This window comes from Heloderma suspectum, chromosome 5, assembly GCF_057233095.1.
Source record: "Heloderma suspectum isolate Gila_16-S chromosome 5, 16-S_ref, whole genome shotgun sequence".
In the NCBI taxonomy this organism is placed as follows: Eukaryota; Metazoa; Chordata; class Lepidosauria; order Squamata; family Helodermatidae; genus Heloderma; species Heloderma suspectum.
The window spans coordinates 190657876-190681276 of record NC_139462.1 but is presented as its reverse complement, the minus strand read 5'-3'; the positions used below and the strand labels follow the sequence as shown (position 1 = coordinate 190681276).

At 44.4% G+C, this 23401-nt stretch overlaps 1 protein-coding gene across 1 annotated transcript in view; it reads right to left on the bottom strand.

Moving 5' to 3' along the window:
• Window positions 1–23401, bottom strand: part of COL28A1 (collagen type XXVIII alpha 1 chain) — a 130852-nt gene that overhangs the window by 43257 nt on the left and 64194 nt on the right. The window contains exons 15-23 of the mRNA XM_084858746.1: window positions 19879–19947; window positions 19407–19475; window positions 16983–17051; window positions 13656–13724; window positions 12859–12930; window positions 9770–9838; window positions 7357–7428; window positions 5350–5418; window positions 3207–3275 (exon numbers count right to left, since the gene is read on the bottom strand). Coding sequence (XP_084714872.1) covers window positions 3207–3275; window positions 5350–5418; window positions 7357–7428; window positions 9770–9838; window positions 12859–12930; window positions 13656–13724; window positions 16983–17051; window positions 19407–19475; window positions 19879–19947 — 627 coding nt within the window. The remainder of the gene's footprint in view (window positions 1–3206; window positions 3276–5349; window positions 5419–7356; window positions 7429–9769; window positions 9839–12858; window positions 12931–13655; window positions 13725–16982; window positions 17052–19406; window positions 19476–19878; window positions 19948–23401) is intronic.

Genomic DNA, 23401 nt, shown 5'->3' with positions numbered 1-23401 from the left:
TCCAAACTACACAAGCACAACTCTCTGTTTATATATCACACCATTTCACACACCCCCACGCACTCAGCCAGTCATCTCACATATGCAAATGCATCATACCTCCTGTCACTCATACCACTCTCACTCAAGATCTACTTGACAGAAAACACAGAGTCATAACATTAATACACATATATAAACCCTGATTCATAACATATATACACGTGACATCACAGCACCAGCTTGGAGAAGGCCGCATTAGAGTAATCCAATCAGGAGGTTACCAGAACATGAAGCACTATGGCCAGACTATCCTTATCCAAGAAAGGTTGCTGCTGGTGAACTTATTAAAGCTGGTAAAAGGCACTCCTGGCCACTGACCAATCAAAAGCCACTGTGCAGATATTCCAACTTTCCCTTCTTGCCAGCAATTTGTATTAAGGAAAAAGATGGAAGAAACAGTGGCAAAACACAAGACAGTAACAAATGGAAGACGATGCCTGGACATGCACACGCACATGCCTAAAATTCCATGTTTGAGACATGGTCGTTATACAGTAAATGCCTTATCTGGAAGCACCCTTGGGGCCCTCTAGATGTGCTGGATTACAGCCCCCATCATCCCCAGCCAGAATGGCCCTCTGGCTGGGGTGATGGGAGTTGTAGTCCATCACATCTGGGAAATGCCCAGATGGGGAAGGCTGGTATATGATATAGCACTGAAGAGACTAGTGATCAAAGAAAAGGAGGTGGGATGGGGAACAGAAGCCATGCTGGACATGTCTTAAGTCCCTGAGTGTGCCTAAAGGACCTCTCTGGATTGCAGACAATGTTTGAAAATATCAAGTAGTTTCCCTATTAATTATTTCAATAAAGAAGGAAATCTGGGGGCAAAAGGTCTCTTCTATATTTTGACTTCCAAATTCCTGTGCTGGAGAGAGTTGCCAAACATATGTTTTCACTTTGAGAAAATCCAAAATAGGATAACAATACCCTTCTCTTAAGAATTGAGGATTGCATATAATCTCTTCATCCTGGTATTAGAATACATAGTATTCCAGTGTTTTCATTTCACACTATCCTATATCTGAAACACAGAATCAGAACTCCTTATGTTGGATGCTTAACTGTGTCATTTCAGACTGCAGCAGGTGGGTGATCTAATGTTTGAATGCTCCCACTCATAACAGTGTTAAAATCCTGAACATACAAAACTAGCATGTCAGAATGATTACCATAATAACAGAACTATAGCATTTCTGCTTCTTTCATTTTCTAGGGTCAACACAGCCACCACTATATACTAGGAATGGATATATATGGCTCACAGACTGTATATTAATCATGAATACTTTTCTCTTGACCCATACAGTAGCCTCCATCTTTGGGCAAATTCAGATAACCAAGACCAAAGTAGTAACAGCTTAAAAGCTTCCTGCCTGATGCCTGTAACTGTGCAATGAAGCAGTAATCTCTAACCTCCCTGCATGTGGTTAAGCGAGTGTTACCACTAGGGATGGCTGAATCCATCTATTTCTACTAACATATCAGTTTCACAAGTGTTCATTTATAAATCTGTTTAAACTAATTTCTACATCAATCTGTGATTTTAAAAAGATGCACAAAAATGTGCATTCATTGTTAACGTATTTTCTTTTCACAAAATACACATTTTAATGCATTTTAACCTTAAAAAGTTAAATTTCCCATACCTGCATTCATCCAGTTAATCATCAGCTGATACAATTTGCATTTAAACCAAAAACCTGTACATTGTGCATAGACCTATTAACATCATGTCACGGGTAGCTTGGCCCCAAGCTAGTGGGGGGGGGGGTTGGAAAGGGTATAGAGGGGACAGCCAAAATACCAGCAAAAAGTCATATCTGTGATAATCCAATGGAAGAACCCAGTTTATGAAATAGTGGATGTGAAGGAACCAGATGACTTGAAAGCTCTAGAGCAGGAGTGGGCAATGTCCACGGGTTGTGGGGGAACAGTGCCTCCCCGGAGCCTATCGGGGGCCACACCAATGCTCCCACCACTGCTATGCCATCAAAATTTGGTGGCACAGTGGCAGCAGCAGGGAAAGCAAATGTTTTAAAAGGAAAATCAGTGTGGTGATGGCAGAGGGAAAGGGGCTATTTTGTTGCTGCTGCAAACCATACAACGGGGCTTTTCCCCCACTACCAAATTTCAGCAGCGTGGCAGCGAGGCAGTTGGGGCCACAAAAATGGCCAGGGAGGGCCACATGCAGCTTGCAAGGCACAGGTTGCCCAGGAGCTTGAACCAGAAGGAGGAGGTTGAGTAAGAAGGAGAAAATGAGGCTGCTATTTCACATCCTAGGTATTGTACCACCGTTCTGTTCACTGTACTGTGGTCGGTAGGCGAACTGCATTAGCAATGTTCAGCATTAAGAACATAAAAAGTGGGATTTGTTGCAGCAGCTTCTGAAGTATTATTTAGGTCCTAATAGTGAAAGCACTTCTACATGTGCTTGACCTTAAGTGTCATGAAGAGCTGGACTCATGTTTAAGTGTTTGGAAGCAGGAGACGAACCCTTGGAGTGTAAACGGTTTGAGGCACGGGGCCTGTGTGTATCCATCTGACAGTATATGAATAATGGTAAAGAATAGAGGGTGTCAAAGCAAACTAGCTCAACGTAACCAGAAGTCTAATACAAAAAAGAGCACTGCTGCCCTAAGCAAAAGAGCAAAGATCTGGTCTTCAGAATCAAGTATTCTCCTCTTCTGGAAACATACACTTAAATTACGATAGGAAGAATATATTTAGAAGGGGAAGATCCTGGCTTATTTTTAGCTGGTTGGGGAATGCTGGGAGTTGAAGACTTTTTTCTGTCTAAACATGTGTAGGATTGCATCCTAAGCCAGAATTCCCTGGACTGGACATAAGACGGAACTCTGGCTTGATACAAGCCAGGATCTTCATGCCTGAGCCAACACATGATGAGAGGAGGTGAAGAATGCTCAGCCCTGACACTTGTTCCCTGCTCAGCCTAGAGGGTCATCTGTAAACCAGGGTTTTTGAAGCCTCTATCAGTTGTCTGAACCAAGCCATTATGAATGTGGGGATCAGAGGAGCCTGCCCTGTCTACTACCACCCAAACATTTAAAAAAAAACTCTCTTAGACATTTCTTTCTATTTCATAAGGTCACATTCAATTCATTTGCTAATATTTCGTGTTTTATTTTATTAAAGCTGCATACCTTAGGCCCCATGACTGAATGTCCAGGATTTCCATCATTTCCAGGAGGTCCTGGATAGCCTTGATCCCCCTAAACATGCACATAAAAACAGACATCTCTGTTAAAGGATTGGTTCAGTTTTGCAGGAAAGTGCCAAGTTTGTTTGCTTTGTGCAATATTGACAAAATGGTCTGAGCCAAGGTCCTTCTGACAAAATTGCAAAGGAGGAAGGGTGTATTTATTTTAGATGATTCTGACAGGAAAGGAAAGCATAACTGTCCATCATGCAATCTACTGCTCAAAATCTATTAGGAGGGGCCGTAGCTCAGTGGCAGGGCCCCTGCTTGGCATGCAGAAGGGCCCGGGTTCCATCTCCGGCATCTCCAGGTAGGGCTGGGAAAGATTCCTCTCTGAAACCCTGGAGAGCTGCTGCCAGTCAGGTCTGGGATCAGGTCTGAAGTCAAGATCTGATCTGGCTCTCTTGGGATCCCAATCCAGCCCTCTTGGGGTCCCACTCTGGCTCTCCTGGGTTCCTCAGATGGCCATGCCCCCTTCCCCAACCACTGATCTCTTGCGTGTTTCCCGGTATTTGTGCAGTTTTTTCTCCATTCTAAAAAGTTGAAATGCCTCTCCAGAGGCTTAGTTACTGGCCGCAACAGCTTTTAAGCTAAAATATGCTGGTATTTTTATATTTTATTTTGTATCTTTGGCCCCACCCCTTTTGTCTTGGGTCCCACCTACCATTGGAATGTGGCCCCCAAGAGCTTCTCTGAAAGTGAGTCCAGCTGTCAGGCAGAAAGAAGTTACAGGAAGCCAGATTCCGGCTGAACATCAGGAAAAACTTCCTGACTGTTAGAGCAATACGACAATGGAACCAATTACCTAGGGAGGTGCTGGGCTCTCCCACACTGGAGGCATTCAAGACGAGGCTGGACAGCCATCTGTCGGGGATGCTCTGACTTGGATTCCTGCATTGAGCAGGGGGTTGGACTCGATGGCCTTGTAGGCCTCTTCCAACCCTACTATTCTATGATTCTATAAGTCCCTTTCTGGCTGTGGCTTCTGGGAACTGAAGCCCAAAACATCTAGCAATCTACTTTCTGCTCACCCCCATGGTGTAGACCAGGGTGCAGAATCTCTGGCCCATGGGCCTAACCCTGCCCACAAGGAACCCAAATCCAGCCCATGCAGCCTCTTGGGGTTCCTCCAGGAGGTGGGGCTTAGGCTCCAAGCCTCACCCCTTGGAGGAATCCCCTCAGAGGGCATCCCCCCCAACTGCTATCTCTGATCTGAGACTGGCGATAACAGTGGGGATGATGGTTGGTGGGCACTAGGACCCGGGAGTGGGGCGGGAAATGCTAGGACAAAGATCAGAGTTAGCAGTGGGGGTGAGGGGTGGCAGCCCCTTTCTGCTTAGCCCACCCCACCTCCTGCCCACAATGGGGGAAGAAAGCAAGGTGCAATGGAGGCTGAGTCCCTTTTGCTCTTCTATCAAAAGGGTCCCTTTTTCTGAGTCTCTTTGCTCTTCCACTCAGCCACTTCTCCTTTGCGTGCGCTGCCTCCTTCCTCCATTGTGGAAAGACAAGCTAGAGCAGAGCTAGTTTCCACTGCTTCCCACTGGAGGAGTGACCAGGGCTAGTCAGTTTGTCTTCACTGCACACAAGGAAAACTTGCATGCATTGAAGTCTGGACCCTGGCCCAAGCACCGTGTAGAATACCCACCCGGCACATGGGCCAGGGAGCAAATGTTGTCATGTGGCTGTGGCCACGCCCACCCAATGTCATATGGCCCTTGGGGGGCTGGGTGGGGGTCAGCCAGCCAGCCACCGAACAGTACTTCTGCATCCAGGGGAGGCTGGTAGCTTCAATTTCAGTGGTGCTATGAGTCCATTCTGGGTTTTAGTAAGAACCAGCCAGAACTCTAAAGGAGCTATCCAAAGTGCTGAACCTATGTGGGGGATATGGTTCAGCCCTTTGGATAGCTCCTTTAGAGTTCTGGCTGGTTCTGACTAAAACTCGGAATGGATTCAAAGCACCAAAAAAGGAGCCACCAGCCACCATGGTCTGCATCCCTGGTGTGCAAAATACTGAGCTGCATGGACCAACAGCCTGACTGGCAGATTCCTGCATTCCTGTGAGCGTGCAAGTCCAATAGGTCACTTACCTTGTTGCCAGGTGGCCCACGAACTGAAGGTCCAGGGTTACCAATTACGCCTTTGATTCCAGGTTCACCCTTAAAGGAAAGAGAGTCTTGTTTCGTGTACTTGGATATCAAATACATTGGCTGTGTATGTGTTGTTGGCAACACATTCACACAATGTCGAGTTCTCTATGGGCTCTCCAGAGGATTTATTTATTTATATTTTATTTAAAATTATTTTTAGGCTGCCTTTAAGGGCAAAACCCTGTCATAAAATAATTTCTGCAGTCATGGGTGCTTCCAGATAGAAGACTCGTAGCACTAACAATCAAACGTTATTGTACCTTAGAAACTGAATGTACTAGTTGTTCAGCATCTAAGGTCCTCCTCTGGGTGCCTCCCGTGGGAAGCTTGGAAGTGACAACAAGGGAGAGCCTTCTCAGCGGTGGCCCCCCATCTGTGGAAGAGGTCTCCAATGATGTCTGCCTGGCACCATCATTGTTATTTTTTCAGAGCCAGGTTAAGACCTATCTCTATTCCCAGGCATTCTGCAGCACATGATGAGTTTCAATCGGTCCTGGATGTGTCTTTAGTTATGACTGACTGTTCAAAGTTGTTTTTAGTTATATGTTGTTTCTGTATATTGTCTGTGTGCTTTTATGTAAATGACTTTTAAACTTTATATATTTATTTTAATGTTTTAACTTCTGTAAAACATTTTACACTATGGGGCAGTATAGAAATGTAAACGATGATGATGATGATGATGCTATTCTGTGTTTTCCTCCTGAACAGTTTTGTTTTTTTTTTAATGAAAAGGAAAGGTAGAAGATGTGGTAGGAAATATGGGAGGCTTACAAGTGGGAGGCATCATCATCTGGACCCTGCCGGAAATTCCATGAATGAGGTGGTGCAGTTTCACATTAAAAGCCTCGTTTAGGAGGACTCTTTGTTTAAACCAGCTGATTAACAGATAATCAATGCAAAGAGAAAACTCCCTGGAAAAGACCCTGATGCTGGGAAAGACTGAAGGCAAAAGGAGAAGGGGACGGCAGAGGATGAGATGGCTAGATAGCATCACGGATGCAAAGAATATGGACTTGAGCACACTCCAGGAGTGAGCGGAGGACAGGAAGGCCTGGCGTGCTATGGTCCATGGGGTCACGAAGAGTCGGACACGACTGAACGACTGAACAACAAATGAGTTGGATCTCATACTGAGAGTAGACCCATCGAAATCAATGGGACTTACATTAGTCATGATTGACACTGCATTAGTCATGATCCAATTGCTTTCAATGAGTCTACTCTAAATATGACTAGGTCTGGATTCCAACCCATTCTATTTGTTCCTGAGTTCATAAAATGACTGAATCACAACATTAGAAAGGACTTCAAGGGTCATCTCAGTTTTCTGAACTAAGGCATCTGGACCACAATTGATCTTAATGCATCCCTAATGCATTTCTCTCTCGCGCTCTCTCGCTCTCTCGCTCTCTGTATATATGAGTATTTCCATGCTTATTTAATATACATAGCATGGAAATCCTCATATATAAATAAATGCCATACACATTTCGACCAGAGAGCTTCAGCTATTGGGCGGTATAGAAACGAAATATAAATAGATAGATAGATAGATAGATAGATAGATAGATAGATAGATAGATCTTCTGGTAATACCACAGTCACAATTTCTCTTATACAAAAGCAAATGGATCATTATTTCGCAGTAGAAATAGCAGGCTCTGGGGTCTCAATCTGGATCAGGCCCACAGTAGGTGGAAAGGGATAAAGCATCCCTACCCCCTACACTAAGGTCCCAAACTATCAGGGACCCTGTGCCTACTCTAGAGTAAAAATGAAAGGAAGACATAGATAGCAATTGCATCTTTAAAAGAATGTCTGTTTTGGCCCCCAGATTGCAATGAGACACCAGTGAGAGCTCAAATATCAACAGAAACTGGCAGGCAGCCCACAAAATACAGAACTCCTGCAGAACAAAGCAATACAGAAATGAGCTAAACATACCTTTGGTCCTGGAGGCCCTGCAATACCTTTTGGACCATCCAATCCTTGAGCCCCTTTTTGTCCATCTTCACCCTGACCAAAAAAATCCAAAGCCCAGTATCAGTACAAAGTTGTTTTCCCCTGAGATAGACCGATACATGGATGGATGGATGGATGGATGGATGGATGGATGGATGGAGACTCAGACACAGACTCTCTCTCTCTTACACACACACACACACACACACAGAGAGAGAGAGAGAGAGAGAGAGAGAGAGAGAGAGAATGAAAGCACAGATATTTGGTGGTAGTCTGAATTGGTTAACGAACACTTCTGTTTCTGAATACTTTTCAGAACAGGCCTACAGAAGGGAAATAATAAACAGCTGTCTTGGAATGGGATCTCAGAGGCTACCAGTAACTGAATGCCAGGCATTTGTCATCTCCAAACCGTAAAAGGTTCCAAATGCTTTCCTGGCGAGCTGTTTTTCTAGTTTCTGGAAAGAGCAACACAAATTAATAGCAAGATCTCCTGGGTAGATAGTAGGTTTTATACTTTCAAAAATGGGGAATCAGACATTGTTTGTGTCTTGTCCCAGCAGTCACAGGATCAACCTGAAACCTGCAGAGCAGCTACTAAAGCTTAATCCAACCAACAGCAAAATCCTATACATGTCTACTGAGAAATAAGTCCCATTAAGCGCAGACAAGGGCACAATCCTATGCATGTTTAGACAGAAAAAAGTCCTACAGCTCCCAGTATTCCTCAGCCAGCTGTGTATAAAAAGTATAAAAAGTCCTACAACTCCCAGTATAAAAAGTCCTACAGCTCCCAGTATTCCTCAGCCAGCTCTGTATAAAAAGTAAAAGAAGTCCTTCAACTCCCAGTATAAAAAGTCCTACAGCTCCCAGTATTCCTCAGCCAGCTCTGTATAAAAAGTATAAAAAGTACAAAAGTCCTTCAACTCCCAGTATAAAAAGTCCTACAGCTCCCAGTATTCCTCAGCCAGCTCTGTATAAAAAGTATAAAAAGTCCTACAACTCCCAGTATAAAAAGTCCTACAGCTTCCAGTATTCCTCAGCCAGCTCTGTATAAAAAGTATAAAAAGTCCTACAACTCCCAGTATAAAAAGTCCTACAGCTCCCAGTATTCCTCAGCCAGCTCTGTATAAAAAGTATAAAAAGTACAAAAAGTCCTTCAACTCCCAGTATAAAAAGTCCTACAGCTCCCAGTATTCCTCAGCCAGCTCTGTATAAAAAGTCCTACAACTCCCAGTATAAAAAGTCCTACAGCTTCCAGTATTCCTCAGCCAGCTCTGCTGGCTGGAAAATGCTGACTTTTTCTGTCTAAACATGCATAGGATTGCACCCTACGTGTGTATAGGGTTGACCCTTAAGGTCTGCTGTCTCCTCCTACACTTTACAAATTGTGACTAGGTGCAAACTTTGGCTTCAGTATTTAAGGTGCTATCATATGCATGTATATCCCGCCTTTTTTCCTCCTAAAGGAACCCAAGGCAGCATACATAAACCTCCTCTCCATTTTATCCTCACAACAACAACCCTGTGAGGTAGGTTGGGCTGAGGGACTGTGACTGGCCCAAAATCACCCAATGAGCTTCGTGGTCGAATGGGGACTAGAACCTGGATCTCCCGGCTCCCAGGCCAACACTCTAGCCACTACACCACACTGGCTTTCATATTTACACAGAAAAATGTCCTACAACTCCCAGCATCCCCCCCCCCTTAGCCAACTTTTTTTTCTCTCCTCCACCCACCACCCTGCTACTTTGCTTAAGATCCAACCTGATGTAGAGTTCTGGAGGACTCAGTAAGGTTGCTTAATATTTTGTGACATTTTGGTTGGCTCTAATAAAGGAATAGCTTGACTATGATCTGGGAATGGAGGCCCTGTGGGCCACATCTGTCCCGAAGTTCCCTTAGGCTAAGATGTCTTTTTCTCCTCATGTAGAACCAGTATCTGCCATATCTAATTTTTTCGACTAACAGCATGATTGCCCAATAGCTACCACCAGATCTCCTTCAATGATTTTTGTAAGTAATATTTTATTATTTATTTATGATTACTTTTATAACCCACCTTTGTTTCCTCTTGCAAGGAGTCCAAGGCGATGTACATGATCCTCCTCTTCTCCATTTTATCCTCACAAAAAGCCTGTGAGGTAGGCTAGGCTGAGAGTCAGTGACCGGCCCAAAGCCGGTCTGAGCTTCAGGGCCAAGTGGGGACTAGAACCCAGATCTCCCAAGGCCCAGTCCAACGTTCTAACCACTACACCACATTGGCTCTCTAGCACTGAAAACATTTAAACTAGAGGATATTAGTGAAGATACATCACTATGGATGAAAAGTGCCTTTGTTCATTGAGGATTTTTACTTCCCCTCACACTTCCAAACACAGATATTAAATCATACCTTTGGGCCCATGTCCCCTTTTCCTGGCATTCCCTCTGGGCCTCTTGGACCAGGCAGTCCTTGTTCCCCCTGACATAAATAAGATAAGGGTATCATTTCATGCAGTATTTATGCATTTCTATTACACCTTTCAATAAAATTGTATTTCCTAGGTAGCCTACATTTTTTATAAAAACAAACAAACAATAAAATACAAAATAACATGTTAAAACAGGAAAGACTCAGCGATATAAAATATCAAGAAGTCGGCAGCATAAGAACTAATGAGGACTAAAAGACCTGGGGAAACGACGAGTCTTCATAGCAGGGCCGGCCTCAGTATTAGATAAGAGAGCAGATATGGGGGGGGGGGTCAGCACCCTCGCCATTTCCCTGACCCCAATGGAGGCTGGTGGCTCTGATGTCAGTGGGCTGTGAATCCACTCTGAGTTTCAGTCAGAATTCTAAATGAGCTATCCAAGGTGCTGAGCCCATTTTGGGGATATGATTCAGGACTTTGGATAGCTTCTTTAGAGTTCTGGGTGGTTCTGACTGAAACCCAGAATGGATTCACAGCCCCACTAAAATTGGAGCCACCAGCCTCCACTGCCTGAACCCCTTAGCTAGTGTACTGCCTTCAGGCTACTGAAGTAAGATTCAACTGCCAATCTGGTTGGACTCTGTATGCCTGGCACTGAAAAGGCATCAGGGTAAATATCATTGGAGCCTCCTTGGGCAGAGCTTTCCAAAGGCAGGGAACACCACCAAGAAGGTAATCTCCCCATTCACTACCCTCTTCACCTCAGATAGTGGGAGCACCTAGAGGAGGATCTCCATGGGTGGCCTAAGTGAACAGGCATGTTGATGTGGGAGAAGGTGTTCCTTCAGATAACTGAATAGTTTAGAGCTAGACTGAGAAGAATAGAGTTGGAGTGCCTACCTTAGGGTTGGAGTGCCTGCCCTACCCTAGAAGGAAAAGCTTGTTCATTACGAAAAAAAGAAGATGGCAACTCAAGTGAGGACATGATAGAGGTTTATAAAACTGTGCACAGTGTGGTGAAGGTAGGTACAGGAAATGTTTTATTCCTCTCACAAAACACTAGAACCCAATGAAGCAGAATGGTGGGAGATTCAGGACAATCAAAAGGAAGTACTTCTTCACACAGTGCATGAGTAAACTATGGAATCTGCTCCCACAGGATGCGCTGAAAGCCAACTTGGATGGCTTTAGAAAGGGGATTAGACAAATTTGCAGAGGATAAGGTTATCAATGGCCACTATCTATGGCTATATATTACCTCCAGTATCAGAGGCAGTATGCCTCTAAATACCGGTTCTTAAGGATCATGGGCAGGAGGGTGCTATTGCTTTAGGCTTTCCATCAGCATCTGGTTGGCCACTGTGGGAAACAGGATGTTGAACTAGATCACAAAATCACAGAATCATAGGGTTGGAAGGGGCCTATAAGACCATCGAGTCCAACCCCCTGCTCAATGCAGGAATCCAAGTCAAAGGATCCCTGACAAGTGGCTATCCAGCTTCATCTTGAATGCCTCCAGTGGGGGAGAGCCCACTACCTCCCTAGGGAATTGGTTCCATTGTTGTATTGCTCTAACAGTCAGGAGGTTTTTCCTGCTGTTCAGCTGGAATCTGGCTTCCTGTAACTTGAGCCCATTAGTCTGTGTCCTGCACTCTGGGATGATCGAGAAGAGATCCTGGCCTTCCTCTCTGTGACAACCTTTCAAGTCCTTGAAGAGCGCTATCATATCTCCCCTCAGTCTTCTCTTCTCAGGGCTAAACATGCCCAGTTCTTTCGGTCTCTCATAGGGCTGGATCTGGCATTCTTGTTACGTGCTTATCTTGGGCTTATGCTGCTATCCTATTGCCAGGTCATGGAAGTACCAACAAGATTGCCCTGTTATAAAAACTGATATGGAAATGGACGTGCAAGTGCCTCTTTCACCATGGATACTCTTGTTGAAGCTGCCACATGTAATTTCTTCCTAGCATGAACTTGGAACAAGTTAGTATATTTGAGGCCCAAGGTATATGCCAAAGCAGCAGACCGGTGTCTTTAAATGTGGACCTACTCCATTCACGTGTGAAGTGTCTGGGGCGCGCTTTTTCCAAAGGAGCAGGCAGGCAGGCAGGGTGCTGAATCCTCACCCTGCTTGTGAATTTCCCCCCTTCAGTCCCTCTCCCCAGGTGTCTTTTCTCCAAGCCAGGGTCACTTGTAGTATCAGAGTCTGGCTGGGAGAAAGGAGCATACAAGGATAGACTGTGGGAATAACAGCAACAGGCAGGGAAAAGGTTCCTCACTCCCACTTTCACACACCTTTGCACATCTCTACATCAGCCTAAAATCCCACATTTAAAACGGGGCTTTCTGCTTCCATTTTAAATGTGGGATCATGACGGACTCCCTTTACACATGCTTCCTCCCCCCCCCTTCCCCCTCCTTCTCCCCCTTAACTGTGTCTTCCATATCTTTCATTGGTCTAGCGCCTCTTATTTCAGCTTTTCCTTTTTCATGGAGGGAACTGAAGCAGAACTCAAGCATGGTAATTTGATAGCTCATTATCTCTGGTCTTTTAAAAAATGGAATAAATGACATTTAGTGTGGGAGACACCCTGGTGGTTCACAAGGTCATCTAAAGGGCCCACAAATTTCTGTGAGTAACCAGTCTCAATAGCAGGATAAAAGCTCCATGTAAAGAAGCCCTTTGGCTCTCTCCACTGCATCCCACCCCTTGCTTTACATGGAAAAGGCCGAATTAAGTTTAAAAATGTGGGTCTCTTGCTGACACATGTAATTTGGCCTTGAGATGTTTTCCCCAACTCCATTATTCAGCTTTTTAGGTGAAGCAATTCTCAGATGAGGATGCTATAATGGGTGCACTGAATTACTCTCCATATTCTTAAAGCTAGTGCAACATGGTAGTATGAATGAAAAATGGCAAGAGGCACAAATAAGTTTTTGGTTGTCTGAAGCTGAACAAATCAGTCCTTGTACCAAAATGGAGAGAAGGAGGAGGAGTGCACTGGTGATTGAAACTGGACTTCGAGTTTTAGACTACTATCTGTTTGTACAATAAAGAAAAGTGTGTTACCTTTTTCCCTGCTACTCCCATTAATCCTGGTTTCCCACTTTCTCCTGGAAATCCTGGGCTTCCTGGCTCTCCCTTTGAAAGAAGATCCAAACAAAGTTTCAACACACAGTTGGATTAATTTGGGAAGGATACATTATTATTTTTATCCTGATGCCTAAAATTTGGCCTTGTAGGGTTGCAGGATAGGGAAAGGTTGCTTCTCTTATCTTGAAAATATATACCTTAACTTGCTTTGATAGTATCAGCAAACGGTGAGATGTGTATTTTGCCAAGCATAGCCAGTGTCTGAAGCAGACATTGTTGGGGAAATGCAGTTCTCCACCAGAGTGGCCCACAGCCCTTCGAACTTGCTTGCCTTGTCGCTGCTGGTTCATCTGCCCTCTCCAAGCATGCAAGTTGTGACCAGAGCAAGAAGAAAGAGCAGCATCCATCTCCCTCTGGGCATTTGGTCAAGTTGGGTCCAGAGCGAGAATACAGGTGAATGGGCAGAAGCAAGGAAGAGGCGGACCCATTCAGGGAGGGGACTCACTGAGGACATCTCTGCCCGAGGGCTCCCCAAATCCTGGAGCCAGCACTGTTCCCAAGAAATGTTGATATTAATGAATACTTGTTTTCCATTAGCAACTGCTGCAACTAGTATATGTCTTGTACTCTGGTGCCTGGACCAGACTTCCAGAAATATCACAGGATGCAACCCTGAGTGTTATTCGGTCACCAGACCCACATCCTGAAAGGGAATCTGGGGACTCTGTTTCCTCTAAACAAATTCTAGGTATGTGCGTGCGATGGAGGCTCACCTTAGGTCCAGGTTGTCCACTTCCTGGTGCTCCAACCTCTCCTTTTAGTCCAGTTGCACCCTCTTGTCCCTTGAAACAACAACAATATCTATCTTAAGTACAAATATTTTCTCCTAATTTGGTATTACTACAATAAGGGAGCAATCCTATCTAGATCGATGGCTGCCTCCGACCCTGGGGGCGACCGCGTATCCAGTACAGGGCAGGTGGAGTGGTAAGGAGCAGATGTCCTCCGCACTCCCGCTGCCCTGCTTTCATGGCTAGACAGCTGATGGAGCATGGGCAACTTGGAGCACGGGGCCTTGGAGCACGGGGAGATGCAGCCAGACGACACATAGGAAGTCTCATACCAGAAATTCCAGCCTCTCCGCCCCGCCCCGCCCCTGGGAACACCCCATTTTCCTGGCTCCATGCTGCTTATCTGAGCATGGAGTGCAGAGCCGATCTGCGCTGCCTACAAGGTGGCATGGGAGGGGATGAAGGTCAGTTCTCTGGGAACCAACCTCAGACTGTGGGCTCCGAGGTCGGTTCCCGGGAACCGACCAATCCTATGGCCATCTAGCCGCTGACTAGCAGCCATAGGATTGCGCCTTAACTCTTCTTTTTTTATATAATTTTATTTATAGCAGTCAAAGGTTTTGTCATCTCTCGGCAACCAAGTGTTTGAGGGTGTTTCCAGATGCTTACGAATATAAGAAGAGCTGTGCTGGATCAGGCCAAAGACCTATGTAATCTAGCATTCCCTTTGCACAGTGGCCAACCAGATGCCCCAATAGGAAGCCCACAAGCAGGACATGAGTGCCACAGCGCCTTCCTCCTGCTCATGTTCCCTAGCATACTGCCTCTGCCTAGGGAGGTGGTGGGCTCTCCAGCACTGGAGGCATTCAAGACGAGGCTGGACAGCCATCTGTCAGGGATGCTCTGACTTGGATTCCTGCATTGAGCAGGGGCTTGGACTAGATGGCCTTGTAGGCCCCTTCCAACCCTACTATTCTATTATTCTATGTTCTATGATACTGGAGGGAATATATCGCATTAGCCATCATGACTAGTAGCCATTGATAGCCTTACATATTCTTATCCTCCATGATGCCTGCTGTGTGATACATGTGCTACTGGTGTTAATTTGTAGCAGGGAATCTAGACATCGTCAGCTAAGGTAAAACTTCTGTTCCTGCACTATCCCATCTTCCTGACTCTCAAAAGTGAAATATTTAGTTGAAGGGGAAAATGCACTTCTCCACCAGAGAAGGGCTCAAATTTGGCCACTATGTGGACTGGAGCTGCATGAATGTCACTGGCACCTGCTAGACTGTCTGGAAAGCACAAATTGTCCATCACTGACTCTGAACTACAGAAATATAACACATATATTATCTAGAACATGTGCTATTGGGGTTCACATGCTATACTGGTAACAGGGATGCCCAAATATTTATAAAATGTGCTGGTTTGGCCTGAAAAAATCTAGAGAAAGTAATGGAGGCTCTTCTTTTCCTATGAATATCCTTTGCCAGACTCAGACAAGAAACAGAGGGAAGCAAACTCCACTTTGGCTGCTCTGTTTCTGGTCCCAGCAGAGTCTGCAGAGGCTAAGATAGCAAGCAGTGGGAATGGAAGGAGGCACTGCTGTATTTCCCAGTGACAGAAAGAGACCAAAGGGAAAATGAGACTCTAGATTATGGCTTTTGTCCACAGCATCCTCCACTGACAATGATTATTGTACTTCTAGTGTATAGCATTATGTGTTGTTGTTGTTTTAACAACCAAGAGAAAGTCATAAGCACTGGTCAGAATGTGACCATGTACAACTCTTAAGAGATCACCCACTGATATTGTGGACATTTCCCACAAAGATCAAGGATGGAATGTGGCTCAAAAAAAGAGAAAAAGAAACCCAGTGTTTTCTTTCTGTTGCTCCCATTGAGTAACATCCTTTAAGAAATTATTTATCTTTGACCAGAAAAGTTGTCTGATGAGAGAGAGACAGAGACACAGACACAGACAGAGAGAGATAGGGAGGTTGGAGGGATGAGTGCATATTGTATTTATCCACCTCCATTTTTATTTAGTCTTGTAGGTACAGATCAAGAAGATATTTGGTAGGAGAGATAATTGAGAGGAGATCTTTGGTGGCATTAATTTCCTACAGAACTGAGCTAATAAACCAGCACAATATCAGCATCACTTTGCTTAGAAGCTAACCCATTGTGTGGGTTAGATCAGTCTTCCGCAACCCGATGCTCTCCAATGTTTTAGGCTACAACTCCCAGGCTTATTGGGATTCCAGTACTGATGTCAAGTCCTCCTATTAAGGGCCAAGTAGACATGATAGGGCAGCCACATGTATGTTATACGCATGTCTACTCTGTTCACATAGAAAACTGTGTGCATGGGAGGGGGGGGTCTTCTCTTTACAAGGAGCATCGAGGGAAGAGGAGCAAAACATGCTGTCCTCCCCTGCCATAACCAGCTACACTCTGCTGCTTTAAGTGGTTTTCTCCCAACCTAGCTTGCTTCTCGTATTAGGTCCAGGATCAAAGCAGCTGAGCACCATGGGGTGGTTTTCACTGGTCTCCTCTGCACACTCCTTTTCATGTAAACAGTAGACTCCTTCACTTCCATTTTATAGTTGCACAGGTCATGCACATGTATGGCTGCCCTGTCACATCTAGCTTGACCTAAGGCTCAAAGACCAGTACAGCCTTTCTATTACCTGGGCAAAGAAAATGTAAATTCTTGCAGTATCTTCCTCTCCAGACAAGAACCACTCAGGTCCCCTGACACTGATCTCTATGTTATCACAGTATGTCCTCTGCAGCCAGCTGCAGTCTCCTGCCACACATTCTTCCACATCTCATATTCATTCATTCATTCATTCATTCATAGATTTCATAGATTTCATTTATTTCATTTCTATACCGCCCAATAGCCGAAGCTCTGCACGGTTCACAAAAATTAAAACCACAAAGTGCAGCATAAAGCAATATAAAATATAAAAGCTTAAAACTACACTATAACAGTACAACCAGAATAAAACCTAGCAGCAACACAGAGATGTAAAATACAGGTTTAAAGCACCAACCCTAAAGGACTAGGAAGCTAAAATGCTAAAATACTGAGAGAATAAAAAGGTCTTCACCTGGCGCAGAAGGAGTACAAGAGGTATCAATAGATATAACACTGTTGACAGCCCTACTATAAACTCATTCACACAACCAACTAATAAAACATAATTCTCTTTCGCTGCAAATTGCATGTCCCATAGGCCTTTTGACCTCAAGTCTGAAATTGTTCCATTGTACAAAATATTAACTTAAATAGTACCTTTGGCCCAGGTAGGCCCATGCCGCGTGACCCTTTCAGCCCAGGTGCACCTTTCAGACCTGGAATACCCTAAAGAGGTACAGTATTCAGTTAATAAAAATTGCCCTTTGTCAGATACTAACAATACTGAAGAGAAAGTCAAAGAGATTCACCTTACAAGCACAAGGGAAAGGAGGTCACCAATGTGTATTGTAAATCGCAATGACCTAGTTTGCATGATCATTGCAGCCCAGTGGGTTGCTGTGCCAGTGGGTGCCAGGTTGCCAATTCAAGCCCCCAGCCGTGGCTTCTCGTGTCATTCAAACCTGTCCAGGGCGGCTTGTTGGAGTGGTTAACAAACCACCCACAGCCATATAACAGGTCATGGGTTCTGGGTGGTTTTTTAATCACTCCAACAAGCTACCCTGGCTGGGTTTGGATGACACAAGAAGCTGCGTCCGACATGGATAATTATGTAAATCGGACCAGCACGGGCAGGGTGGTTAACAAGCCATGGTGGCTTGTTAAACACCCTTCTGTCATGCAAAATGGTTTGTAATCCCTTTTTTCTTATGTTTTGTATTATAAGCCTCGATGCCCAAAGATAGGCTGAAAGGTTTATGGGTAGCATCCAATGTTAGTCCCACTTAAGTAGACCCATTGAAATGAACGAAAGTTAAGATACTCATGAGTAATGACTAACCTCTGTCTCATTCATTTCAATGGGTCTACTCTAAGTAGGACCAATATTAGTGAGCACCCTATGACTCCCAAAAGTTTTCTTCACACATCATTGACATAATTATGCTAAGTTTTGCCCTGTAATTATTAAATATTGCTATGCTGAAACCAAACTGACTGATCTTTGGGATTTGAAGAATATGAGTCCTAGAGTGTAAGAAAACAATCTATATTTAAAAGATATGGGTTTTAGGATGTTGCTTTATACCAGGTCGGTCTGTCTGCCCATCTAGCCCAGTATTCTCTACTCTGGGAGAGCAGAACCCCCCACCCATAGGCTTAATCTGGCCCACAGAGCTAGGGCTCCACCAGGGGGCAGGGTTTGGTCTTCAAGCCCTGTCCTTTGGAGGAATGCCCTCTGGAGGGAATCCCTTCTGATCCTTTTACCTGGAGATGCCAGGGATTGACCCTGGGATCTTCTGCAAGCAATAACCTGGTTCACATGATCACCGCAGCCCACCATGGCTTATTAGCCACGGTAAGTTGCAGTGCCCACAGGCACCAGGCTGCATTACATACGAACCCAGCGAGGGTGGGGTGATGGGGTGGCTGAGAAGCCACCCAGAACTCATGGGCTGTTTTGGGGTTGCAGGTGGCTTATCAACCATCCCAACAACCCACCCTTGCCAGGTTCACACATAATGAGAAGGTATGACACACACACCGCTGCACACCGAATATTCAAAATGGCTGCTGCTGCTGCAACATGAAGCTCCCTGGGGAAATTCACCCACAGTGGCTTCTCATTACATGCAAACCAGGAGAATGAGTCTGCTCTATGCTAAGCTGTGGTCCCTATGTACATGGTCATAACTAAAACAAATATATTTTAAAAAATTAATCAAAATTAAGAAATACCATCAAATGAAAGCCAGGGATTTTTGTTCTAAACAGCAAAGACCTGTCAGTGATGGTTACATTTCATTGTGCTCAGCTGCATTCTACTGCTCAATAAAATTAACTGATTCACAAAAGGAAACAAATAGACCTTATTTTCCTGCTCTAGGGCCAAACATTGAGCTCTTTCCTCAGGTTTACATCTGTAGGTGTCAGAGATATAGTTCCAAGTTGCAAAGAATACTGTTGTTATTGGTGGGGCAAAACAAACAAACAAACAAACAGAACACCCGTCCCCCCAAACTAGATTTGTATGATTTCACCCCAAACCCATGCATACTACAATAATTCATTATATTCCATTGAACCTTCAGAATGGATCTACTAATTTTTTGATGCTGGATATTTTGAACACCCATTGTGAGATGCCATGTAAAAATAATGCTTTATTTGCATGGAAAGTAACACCCCAGTGTGTGTGTGTTATTTACTGATGCCAATGCTTTAAATCCAACAGTGCAAGGTCAGTTGGTCTGCCCGTCCTTTGATAAACTTAGCTCTGACCTCTGGGAAGAACGGCATCTTGACTGTCAACCCTAAAGTACTGGGGGTTTAATGAGCTTAAATCCAAGTACTAGGTTATGAATCAGACTGCAAATATGCATGCAGTAAAGATGACCTTTGAGTTAAGTTAGCCAAACATGGAAGTGTATCAGGACTGGACAGTTCCGAAGGGCTCAGTACATTTGACTTGGCTATGGTTGCACAGTGTTGTTGTCGACAACAGGAATAACATTCATGACCATATATGTTCATAAGCCAACAAAAATACCTAGCCAAAATTAGTTATTGCCCGCATGTATTTACCTGATCTCCTTGGATGCCCGCTCCAGGTGGTCCCACTGGCCCCTGTGGTCCACCCATACCTTGCTCACCCTGTATGAAAAACGTGCTCTCATAAATTGTAATTTTAATCAAAACATCATCATCAAACTATTTTTAAGCTTGCAATGCCTTCTCCACATTCTTGATTGCATATTAATTCCCAAACTATTCAAAAAGAACATCTCCTGGGAGAAAAGACCATGGGATAGAGAACATTTGGGAAAGTTATGAGACCATGTCAGGATGCAGTGACATGGTGCAAGGCATGCATTTGTTGATGACATCCTGCCTAGGGCTACCTCACAACCTAGGCAGCTAGTCTGTACATTTCCCTTGCATTCCAAATTTCTTTCCTGCCCTTCATTTTCTTGGGGCATAATCCACATGGCAACTTCCATGCTTGTGGTTGAGCACTGCAGCATGCAATTTATACCATCAGTACTATACATTGTACCTTAACTCCTTTGATGGATAGGCCTGGTGCTCCAACTGGCCCTGCTGGCCCTTCAGAACCTTTTTCACCCTGGAAATAGTAGACATTAATATTAACTGAAGCTCTTTCAGTGTGCCCTTAAGGCTGCTGTAAAAACCCCAAACGCGTAATCCGAATCGGATATGGACAAGCATTTACTTCTCCTCATAGCAAGTTTCAGTTCTTTAATCTAGATCAGCCTTTCCCAACCTGGTGCCCTCCCATCATCCCCAGCCAGCCAGCATAGCTATTGGTTCTGGTTGGCAAGTACAGTTTAAGGCAAGGGTGTTGAACCTCTTTCAGTCTGAGAAGCTCTCAGGGGCCACATTCTAGTGGTGGGTAGAGCTGAAGGCAAAAGGGCTAGGGACAAAAATACCAGCATATCCTAGCTTACAGCTCTTACTGCCAGGAACGAAGCCTTAGGAGAGGGATTTCAGCCTTTTAGAATGGAGGGAAAAAACTGTACAAAAGTTGAGAAACCACCAGGCCATCGGTGGTCAGGGGAAGAGAGCATGGCCACCTGGGGAATCCTCGAGGGGGGCAGATTGGGACCCCAGGGCGGTTGTGGTTGGCCCCTGGGGCCTGGGTTTGGCCCCTGGGGCCTGAGGTCCTACACCCCTTGTTTAAACAGTCAACATGGCTTAAACACACCACACACACTGTGCTGGAAGATTAATAATAATAAACTAGAACAAGGAATTGAGAGTCCTTAATTAATTTTTTACACTTCCCACAACTATATACGGTAGTCAGTGAGGCCCAATTTGTGCATGCTTGCAGCGGACTACTGTAACATGCCCTGCATGGGTCTGTCTTTGAAAAGTGTTCAGAAACTCGGGCTGGTCCAGAATGCTGTGGCCAGTGATAGAGAGCACATGGCTCCCTTGTCACAATATTTTCACGGGCTACTGGTCCACTTCTGGTCAACATTCAAAGTGTTGGTTATAAAGCCCTACACAACTTCAGACCAGGCTAGCAGAAAGACTGTGTACTCCCTTTTGAGCCTGCCTGGGTTTTAAAATCCTTGGGAGAGGCTTTTCTCTCTGCCTCACCAACCACTATAAAAGGGCTATTCGTCAGGAACATGAGACAGGGCCTTCTTGGTGGCTGCACCCAGGCTCTGGAACTCTCCGCCAAAGGGGGTCAGGGCCAGCTCCATCTTTGTTGTCCTTCAGCCAGAAGGCAAAGACATTTTTATTCTGACAGACTATGGGCATTTAAGCTTATTTGCTGCCGTTGAAGTAGGTGTTAATCTGGTGGGTGAGGGGGTTTTCCTCCCTCTCCTTTTTTCTCTTCCCTCCCCACCACTTTTTATTGGTGTATTTATTTATGTGTTTTTGAGTTTTAATGTTTTAATTATAATGTTGTTATTCCATTTGTATTTTATTGTTAGCTGCCTAGAGAACTAATTCTAGTGGAAAGGTGGGATATAAATTTAAGAAATAAATATAAATATTTCATTTCATTTATTATATTTCTATACTGCCCCATAGCTGAAGCTCTCTGGGCAGTTCACAAAAATTACTAAATCATTAAATACATTATATAAAGTATAAAACTATTCAGGTAATGACATAGAACAAACAGCACATACAACAACAACAACAACACACAACATATATTGCCTGGATTTGGGGGGAAATTGCTCACATAAACAGCTTACCAGATGGAGCAACCTCCATCTAGTTGTGTTCTCACATGGCTACCACACTGCTGATTGCATGGGTGAATTGGGCCTTAGACCTTGAGCATGAAGCAAAAGGAGTTCACGAGGCTTTTCTAGAAGAAAATCCTCTTGGTCCTATAGCTCAAAGTCTATCCCTAATACTGGGATACTGTATCTCTTGCCATAACAACCTGAAAGTTTCACACAGCACAGAAAAGAGAAGCCAAGTTTCCGATGGATGATCCCCTTGGACAGGCTTGTGAATAGCCACTTTAAAAATATTAAAAATATTTGCTTAGTAACCAGTGAGCTTCTTCAATCGTGCAACAGTTCTATAGGCTGTTCTGGAATTGTATATCATTAATAGCTAAACAAATAACAACTGAAATGTTCAAAAACATGTAATAATACTGCATAAGAAGAGCTGTGCTGAATCAGACCGAAGGCCTATCTAGTCTAGTATTCTGTTCCCAGAATGGCCAATCAGATGGCTATGGGAAGCCCACAAACAGGACATGAGTGCAATAGCACCTTCCTGCTCATATTCTCCAGCACCTGGTATAAAGAGGCATACAGCTTCTGAGAGTGAAGGTAAACAGTGCCCTCATGACAAGGAGCCATTGGTAGCCTTATCCTCTATGAATTTGTCTAACCCCCTTTTAAAGCCATTCAAGCTGATGGCCATCACTACGTGATAGCAAATTCCATAGTTTGACTATGGGCTGTGTGAAGAAGTACTTTCTTTTGTGTGTCAGCATTCAGCTTTACGGGATGACCCTGGGTTCTAGTATTATCCGCTTTCTCCACAGCATTCATAGTTTTGCACACTGTAATTATGCCCCCCTTTCTTTTCCAAGCATAACAGTCCCAGACATTGCAACCTTTCCTTGTAGGGGAGTTCCTCCAGCCCCTTTATCATTTCAGTAACTCTTTTCTGCACAACCTATTAGGGGGAGTGGGAATTCATTTTCACTCTGAACATAAAATGTTGCAGGCAAATTTTGAGTTAGGGTGCAGTGAATTAAAGATGTGCAGATCATATACTGGAGAGGAAAACACTGTGGAAAAACAAGCCATCTAAGCCACAGGGGGCTGTGAATCTTCCGGTGCATATCTGTTAGGACAGGATATATGTGGGAAGAGGACACAAACACTGCTTTAATTTCCACATTTAATCATTGTTGTTATGTATTTATACTGGTTTGTTCCTCAGGAGGTTCACATATTTTATTTCCAGAAGCTGGTGGTGATGGTCCATGAAGACGTTAAGTATCCACAGAGATTCATTAGAACATTCCTTGGTGTTAGAACTTCCCAACATGGAACTGTAAATGGTATCCTCTCTAAGAATTAGGTCAGAGTGGAATGGAGACTCTGAGAAACGAGGTCCACTTTGAAAGCATGAGAATAGCTAGAGCAACTAAGGACAGATGTGAATTTGCTGGTCTCATTATAGCTACTGAAGGAAGCCACTTCAGTCACAGGAAATCAAGTCCTGTAAATCAGGGGTGGGCAATGGTAGATCAGGATCTACTGGTAAAACTCTGGGTGGTTTGCAGTAGATCTCCAAGAGCTTTTGACTTGTGTAAGGGAATTTAAAAAAAAAACCCTCTGCCATGGCTGGCCTTGTGTGAACTGCTTAACTCTCGGCCTCTATGCTCATGTGTAAAATAGAAGCTCTGACTGGTTCCTTTTGACTAGGTCTTTGTTGGCTCTGCTGGCCAGTTTTAGGGCATCTCTACACCAGCCTAAAATCCTGCATTTCAAACAGGGCTTTCTGCTTCCGTTTTAAATGCAGGATCACGACGACTCCCATTTTCACCCATTTCCTTTCTCCCC